General features: G+C 35.7%; 1 protein-coding gene across 2 annotated transcripts in view; it reads right to left on the reverse strand.

Annotated features, from left to right (window-relative positions):
- Positions 1 to 7,768, reverse strand: part of LOC145779848 (serine/threonine-protein kinase Nek1-like) — a 34,093-nt gene extending 26,325 nt beyond the window's left edge. For both annotated transcript variants that reach the window (XR_014290570.1, XM_082591504.1), the window contains exons 1-3: positions 7,670 to 7,768; positions 6,967 to 7,081; positions 6,336 to 6,517 (exon numbers count right to left, since the gene is read on the reverse strand). Coding sequence is in view for 1 of the 2 variants with exons in the window: in XM_082591504.1 (XP_082447630.1) it covers positions 6,336 to 6,517; positions 6,967 to 7,081; positions 7,670 to 7,768 (396 nt within the window). In the remaining variant the exon portion in view is untranslated. The remainder of the gene's footprint in view (positions 1 to 6,335; positions 6,518 to 6,966; positions 7,082 to 7,669) is intronic.
- Positions 7,769 to 8,044: the final 276 nt, after the last annotated feature.

The following is an 8,044-nucleotide window of genomic DNA, read 5'->3' on the forward strand; positions in this document are numbered from 1 at the left end:
CATACAGAACTTCTTTATTCAACATCTTACTATTGTCATGAGTAATATTAGCCTTTACAGCAAGCATAGAAAGCATTTAACTGGCAAAACATCTGAAAAACACAACAATATTGATGCTACATATCGATATCCGAGGCCGCAGGGAACCACAACGGGCCTTGGAGGTCAAAGTTAAATGTTGGGCTCTTTTCTCCACAATTCCTCAGCTTTTGCAAAAAAAAATGTGAAAATTATTTTTGATCAGCTTGAATTGGACATAACGCAATAAAATCAAAATTGATTGGTAACAAAATTTATGTTTTGTTAAACTTATGAAATAGCGAATGCAGATTGTTTGTCAATATCATCGATTTAATTTCATTAATGTGAAGGATGCTGCTGTTGTCTTCAACAAGAACATGAAATTGCGGCTTCATCTTTGATAGGGCAACATGCATGTTATCCTTTGCATCCAACCGGTTTCATGAAAATCCTGGCTCACATGAATATGTAGTCGCAAAAGGGATTATAGCAGCCATGGCTCTCTTTACCAAAAGAGGATATGCTTGCATTAACGAACTCCAAACATCGCCAACACTTTTCAAATTGAAGGATATTCTTAACAATTCCATTGCCCTTAGTTCAATGAACTCATCTTTGCAGGGTTCTCATCACTGATAGATTCCAGTTCAACGAGGAAAGGGTAACGTACCCATGCTGTATTTTTAATATCCTCCGCGGCTAAGCAGTAACCTCTGATAGAGTTTTGCAATGCTTCCAAATGTCTGCACATGTTTATGTGCAGAGAAGATGGTAGAGCATTAAAAACTGCAGTTCCATTTTGAAGCATCAATTCTTCCAAGGTTGACAAATTAGAATAGTTGTTAGTTTCCAATCTCCTTTTCCACAGAGATGACTTGTCCTGAAATGCTTTAAGTTTTTCAGAAGCGTCCATAGTTGTAACGGCAGGGCCTTGAAAAGAACGATTTACCTCATTCATATGAGCAAAAACATCCGCCAAGTAAGCTAACCCTTGAATAAACTCTAGTCTTCACTGTCAAACTGCTTTGAGAGTTCAATGTTTTTGTCTCCTAGAAAAAAATAAACTTCCATTTGAAGTTCAAATAAGTGCTTCAAACCTTGTCCCCTAGACAGCCAGCGAACTTCTGTATGATAGAGAACTTCATGTTCCGCTCCCATTTGACATAACCTCTTGAATATTCGATAGTTCAAAGCACGAGCTCTGATAAAATTAACGATTTTCACACTACCAGACAAAATTTATTTCAAATTAGTTGGGAGGGTTTTCGATGCTAATGCATGGCGATGTACAAAGCCATGAGTAACGATGACCTGAGGAAAATCATCAGCGTTGTTTGAACTTAATCTCTTTTCTTTTGAAAAATTTATTCCATTTTTGAAATTATATACTAAGATTTCTATTGGGCCTTCATGGACCCCCTAAAACTAGTCCTTGTGCCCCTTGGGGGTCCACGGATCCCAGTTTAAGAACCCCTGGATTACAGCATGTCTTTTGGAGACTAGGATACCGGTCAATGTAGTTATATTTGTGGAATATACAAATATTGTCCAAATATCCTTTTCTCAAGTCTTCCACAACACGAGCATGCAAAACCTCCCTTTCATCATCTGTCAGCGTGTTTACAGGAATCAGGTCTTGTTTTTGTGCTTGACAAGCCTTTTGATGGCAAGCAGCACTCATTAATTTACCAATACTGCATTTCTCCATGATCTAAATAGATTGTAATAGCGCTATTAATAATATTATGCGGTAATTTCTCTAAAAAAAAAAGAAATAATAATTGGAGTACAGGACCAAAGAAACAAAAAAGACATTTTCAATATTTTTCTCAAATATGAAGCTCAACAAGACCTTTCATTTGAGCCTACAACCAACTTTCTACCTAGTGTGCTTGTCGAGATATTTATGTTTGAAATATGTGTTATGCATGAGTGCACACATGTATACCCCTACACTAAACCCACCCCCACTCAATAACCCCAATACAAAATTCCAACAAAAAGCAAAAACCTCTTCAGAGTAACTCCCATTATAACCTGAACAAATTTTAAGGTGATACAAATTTCCTCCATGAAGATATGACACTTTAAAGAGCAAGCTTGTTTAAAATTAGAAGTGTTCCGGTTGAGCGATTACAAAAAGGGGTAAATTTCAAAGTGTTGTAACTTCAACTCCGTTTGACCAATTTGAAAAAAAATTTGTTGTTGAAATCACGGTTTCCTGAACTTTCCAAATGTGAAATTTAAAGAAAATCTGAGAGATTGGGTTAACTGGCCTGGATCACTTGACATGGAATGACCCTAACTGCCTGCCTAGGAGAGCAAGAATTTGTTGCAGTTAAGATTGTTTAAAGCTTCTACTAAAATGCTCGCCAGTGAGCCGCAATCGCAGTTTTGATGCTGTTAATCCAGCACTAGAGAGGGATCTTTCTCGCAATACTTTCTCGCAAGATCAAACAACAGCGAGAACTTTTCTTTATTTTTGTTCCACCATTCAATTGCATCGCTGTTTGGCACTTTTGCCTTAAGGTACAATCGGATTTCCTCGGCAGCTAAAAGCTGTTTGTTGTTACTTGATGCTGAAGTATTCGTCGCTTCAACACCGGAGCTCAATAAAGCATCCATTTCATTGGATTTAGAACTGCATTGTTATGGAACTTCCTACACTAGGTGGTAGCCTCACCCAGAGTTGAATTGTTTTCCATGTTTCGTACGACGAAAATAGATGCAAATCCACAGCACAACGGTCTTCTGACGTCTACAAAGCGCACTGGTAATAGGGGGGTATGTTAAAATACGAATTTTGAGTACAAACTCTGAGTACCCCCCAAAATTATGTCACTGGGAGTAAAAAAACATATTATGAAAAAAATTTTGGATTGCCCCCCCGGGAACTCCCCGCTACCGGGGGGTTTTATGAGCGATTGTCAAAATACATGGGATTTGATACCTACAATTTGAACCGATTGTCATAGAAGGCTGGGACCAGTCTCAAAAGTTTCGTTTTGAAAAGTTAAGATAGGAATGTAACAGTTTCAGAAGTGTCAGGTGTATGGACAGGCCCATTTTGGTCCAAAACGGCGTATTTGGCCTATCGTGATTGTATGAAGTTCAAAATTTTACCTTAATAAGTTTGAAATCGGGATATTTTTTTGTTGAAAACGTTGTGATTCGAATTAGTACTTTCAAATGAATCATATGCATGTCTAGTTGTAAAAAATTGATTGATTATATGACGTCATTACGTTTAAAATCAGAGACATTTTGGGTAGTGTCATAAAAATTGAAATATAGGTATTACAGCCAGTCATCATAAAGCATTTTCAATTTTCTTGCCCATGTTTGCTCTTTTGAAATATAAATATATGTACGCGTCAGTTACCAATACGACGTATTATATATATATATATATAATATTCAGTATATATACTGATAAAATAATAAGAACAGGAGGCTATTGCTATGTAATATTAAATGATAGTTTGTTTGTTTGTGCATTTGCAGTCTGTGTATTATTTTGTTGTTTTGTTTTGGATATGGACAGCTTTGTCTGACTCATATAAAGAATAATCATAGTTATGTTTCAAAGGTCCAATGTTATGGAAGTATTGTGTAGTTCTAGATATCAAATTAGTTAGTGTTTTTTATCTTTTCATTAAGAGCTTCATTCAATAGTTGAACTGTTTCATTTGAAACATAGCATTTGATATGGGCAGATCTGACATACGACACATCCAAGCTATTATGAATGATCTGATAAGTATCAGTAACAAGAAGTTCAGGATTTTCAGGGGAAATCCATATTTCTCCATGTCTACTGTTGCCAACCTTCTTGAAGTATGTAAGTAGTAAGGCATCATCATTCACAACTTCAACAATGTTAGCAAGGTGCCAGTGTTATTCACTTCCTTCAATCCAGATGGCAGCTACAAACTCACCAACTTGATAGGCTGGTGCTGCAGAATCAGCTTCCTGGTCATTTGATGTGGAGCTTGAATTTGCCTCTGTAAGCAAATGCAGAGCAGAAAGCACACTTTGGAGGTCTAACATTGTTATAGTTGCACATGAACGTGGATTATCTAACTAGCTGATAAGGTTGTTGCCATAGTCTTCAAATCTGGAATTTTTATAGTCTCATTTCAGTCGCAATATTGAAGCACTTGATTTTAGGGAGTGGCATGTCTTCTTTGCATAGCGAAATTCAGTGCAAAGTCTTTTGTTCTTTATGTGTGATCTGATACAACATCACTTAGAAGGTAAGCACTTACTTCCTCAGAAGTGGTGAAAGGCCCTGGTGGATTTTGCGCTTTCAGGAAATCTAAATCAGCAAGTTTACTTTGCTCTGCTCTGATATTAAGAGCTTCTTTTTCAGAGTAATCTTTTTCTTCATAAGCTTTCATCTTTTCCTTCCATTGTAGTCTAATTTCTTTGCTGTCTTGTACTGATTTTTCCCATTTCTTTTTGTCAATCTTCTGAATATTTTTAAGTAAATCCGTGCTTTTATTGAGAATTACACTTCTGGAGACTGTATCAAGATTTCTTTTACCATAAATATTTATCTTGTAGTTCACTAATCCGACACTACGTTCTTCACCCAGGTTGTGAACTGGTAGATTATCCAGTTTCTGTAGGACATCATCACTTGCCGATCCAATTTTCAGCAGCGATCCTGTGTCCTCATTTGCAGCAGGACCAAAACCAAACAGAGACCCTTTTTGAGTTGCCAAGCCTTTTGCAAAAGATTGAAGGAATAGAGCAAGCAAGCTCTTAACTTCGTTACAATGTTCTTGCAAGCAAACATCGATCGAGCTGAGAATTGTTGGTTTAGGTAATGTCGATTTGAACATATCAATTGACGAAAAAGAAGTAACACACTCTGATGTTTGCAGGAAATGATGTGCCTGAAGCATAGTCAAGTCGGGCATATATGACTCATGCAAAAATATTGCAACCCTATCATAGCTTATTAATCAAAAATTTTAGGCCCATTTCCAACTCATTAAGGCCAATTATTGCCAAATTTTTGATTTGGTACCATCGCAGTAGGCTAAATGGATCATTTTGGGCCAAAATGGGCTTGTACGGGCCAAACTATACACCTGAAACTTCTGAAACTGTTACATTCCTATCTTAACTTTTCAAGACGAAACTTTTACGACTAGTCCCAGCTTTCTATGGCCACCGATTCAAAAGTTAGGTGTCAAATCCCATGCATTTTGGAAATCGCTCGTTAGACCCCCCGGTAGCGGGGAGTTCCCGGAGGGGCAACCCCAAAATTTTTTCATATGTTTTTTTACACCCAGTGGCACAATTTTGGGGGGTACTCAGATTTTTTTAATTTTAACATACCCCCCTACTGGTAAAGAGAGCTGGCTAGCCGTTTTCGCTAGAGCGAACAGCTATCGCCGAGCCGAGGTGATCGGCGAAAAATTGATAAAAAATTTTGGTAGTCGAAAAAGCGGATATTTCATTTCGGTTTGGAAAATTCGATTCGAAATGTGATTTCAATTCGAATAATTAGATATTCGGATTGCAACTATTCGAAATTCTATATTGCCCATCCCTAACTGTGGCATCAAGCAATTTCGGCCATATTTTTGAGAAAAAACATATTTTTATAGAGTGCATGGTTAGGGTGGTAGGGTGCGTTGTTAAATGTTTGTTATGTGTGATCGTTGCTTGTATGTTAAAGAGAATATGCCTTGCCTGTCGTAACCACTATGCAGTATGCACCATACAAAATGCACTTTCCTCAAAACAGTACCAAAATCTGCCAGCGCCCTAGTGAGGCAGCATCTAAATGGCAATGCTACAGCAAGTGCACCAGTTATACATTCGTTCTTAATTCTGAGTGTGTAGTCACAAACCCACTGAGCTATCGAGGCAGATTGAAGGTAAAATTACTAACTTTTGTCTTTGTCAGACAAGGTATATATATTACTAACATTGTCATAGGGAATGATGGTCATCAAATAGAAATCATCCTTATAGATGGAGATGTTTTTAATATATCATTCATGTTGTCTAAACTATAAACTACGTTGAGCTAAGCACAGCAGTTCCATTACTATGACCATTTTGTACTGAATATTGTGGCCTATATTAGGCGGAAGGCCACAATAACTAGAACTTAATCAATCAAATATATAAATAATCATGTAAATTGGTTTTTTTTTCACAGAAATTGCCATAATCAACAACTAAAGTTCAGAGGAACAATCTAACTAAAAGTCTTAATAATAAGTACAACACCTCTAGATCTTAAATAATAATTTAGGCTTTTCTACAATTCAGGAGCTTAGATGCTAACTCACGGATGTTTTAATGTCCCGATGCAAAATCTTACGATCATGCACATGCTTCAGTGCAAGGCAGAGTTGAACAAACCAGCTTAGAACTTGCTTCTCTGAGAACAAAGCTCCTTTTTGCTTGTTTATTAAAGCATAGAGATCTCCTCCTTCACAATACTCCATCACAATATAAAGATAACCATTTTCTGGAATAATTATCAAAGTAGTAAAGGTTATTTAAGTGATTACAAATAACACATGCACATCACTGCACAAAGTTTATGCATATATATCGGTAATATATAATATATTTAAGTTACAAAAAATACATAAACGTAAACGCATAACAATTTGGACTAATGACATTAAAGAATAGACGGGGTTTGACTACAAAAACACAATCAAAATATCTCAAAACAAAAACACTTGTTGTTTCATTGCTTTCAACCTTCCACGAGAGGGAAGAATCTGAAGATAAATACACAACAACATGAACAATTGAACCTGATAAATTTCTGACTCCTAATAAATATTTCAAAACAAATTTTATTCTAAGCATAAAAAGACAAGAACGACCTTTGAAAAAAAATTCAAATTTAAAAAAAATTAGTTTTACACAATACTCCTTCAATACATCATCAAGCACACCAAATACCTTCAAAAGAAGCAGTGTATTGCACAATGTTGGGATGACGCATTTTAGACAAAACAGTAACTTCCTTTCTTGCCTCATTTCTTTCTTTCGGTTTCATTTTTGAAATTCCAATTTCCTATAAAATTAAATAAAAATTGTCTTATTTATATTTAAATTATTTTACTATTCCATGTGAAGTATTGGGTGTGTTATGTTAGTTGTGCTGTTGACAATGTATTAACATGTCTCTGTTGTTTGTTTTTTTTTCTCCACTCATGTTTCGATTGTTGACAGTAATTTATTACGTCTTTATCAGCTGTCATTGTTTTTTTTCTATTATTGTTTTTGTTACTTAGGCCTATTGAAGGTGAAGGGCTGGGTGAAAAGTGATGACTGACTCGATGACCTTTTGTGGTCTTTTTACTGTCTCCAATTCATTCCGTGGAAATTGTTAGTTATTGATTTCGTCATAAGTGATGTTTTTGTTGTGTCTGCTGAATGGAAAATAAATTTAATTGTTAGATTATTCAAAAAAACAAAGCAATAAGGCATTAGTGAATAAAACATTGCATCTGAAAGCCCACCACTAACTCAATAGCGTACAGTGGAGACATTTTTGATGATAAAAAAAGCTACAAAACTCAAAAGCAAATAAAAATGAGTACAATTTTACTCTTTCAGTACAGGTATAAATGCTTTTGTAATATCAAATCAACTAAATTACCTTCACAACATAGTGTTCTCCATTCTCTTTGCTCTTGACAAGGATAGCTTTCCCAAATGAGCCTTCACCAATCTTTCGTATTTTCTCATATTTATCCATTTTATTGCAAAATGTCTTTGAACGTTGTTGTTTTAACAAATAATTTGTGTTTTGCCATACATTACTTCACTTGTCTTTAGTACTGGTATAAGAAATAAAAACAAAATATTGGTCATAACAGCAACAAACAGAAAGTTCTTTGTAGTTATTACATCACGACCAACAATGTAACTGCACAAGACAAAAAAATCACGAGATAAAAGATCGTTTGATTGATTTGGGTTAATTTGTTCTATCACAGCACAAGGGATAAGCAATTGAACATTAATAAGCAAA

This window comes from Aplidium turbinatum, chromosome 11 (assembly GCF_918807975.1).
Source record: "Aplidium turbinatum chromosome 11, kaAplTurb1.1, whole genome shotgun sequence".
Taxonomy (NCBI): Eukaryota; Metazoa; Chordata; class Ascidiacea; order Aplousobranchia; family Polyclinidae; genus Aplidium; species Aplidium turbinatum.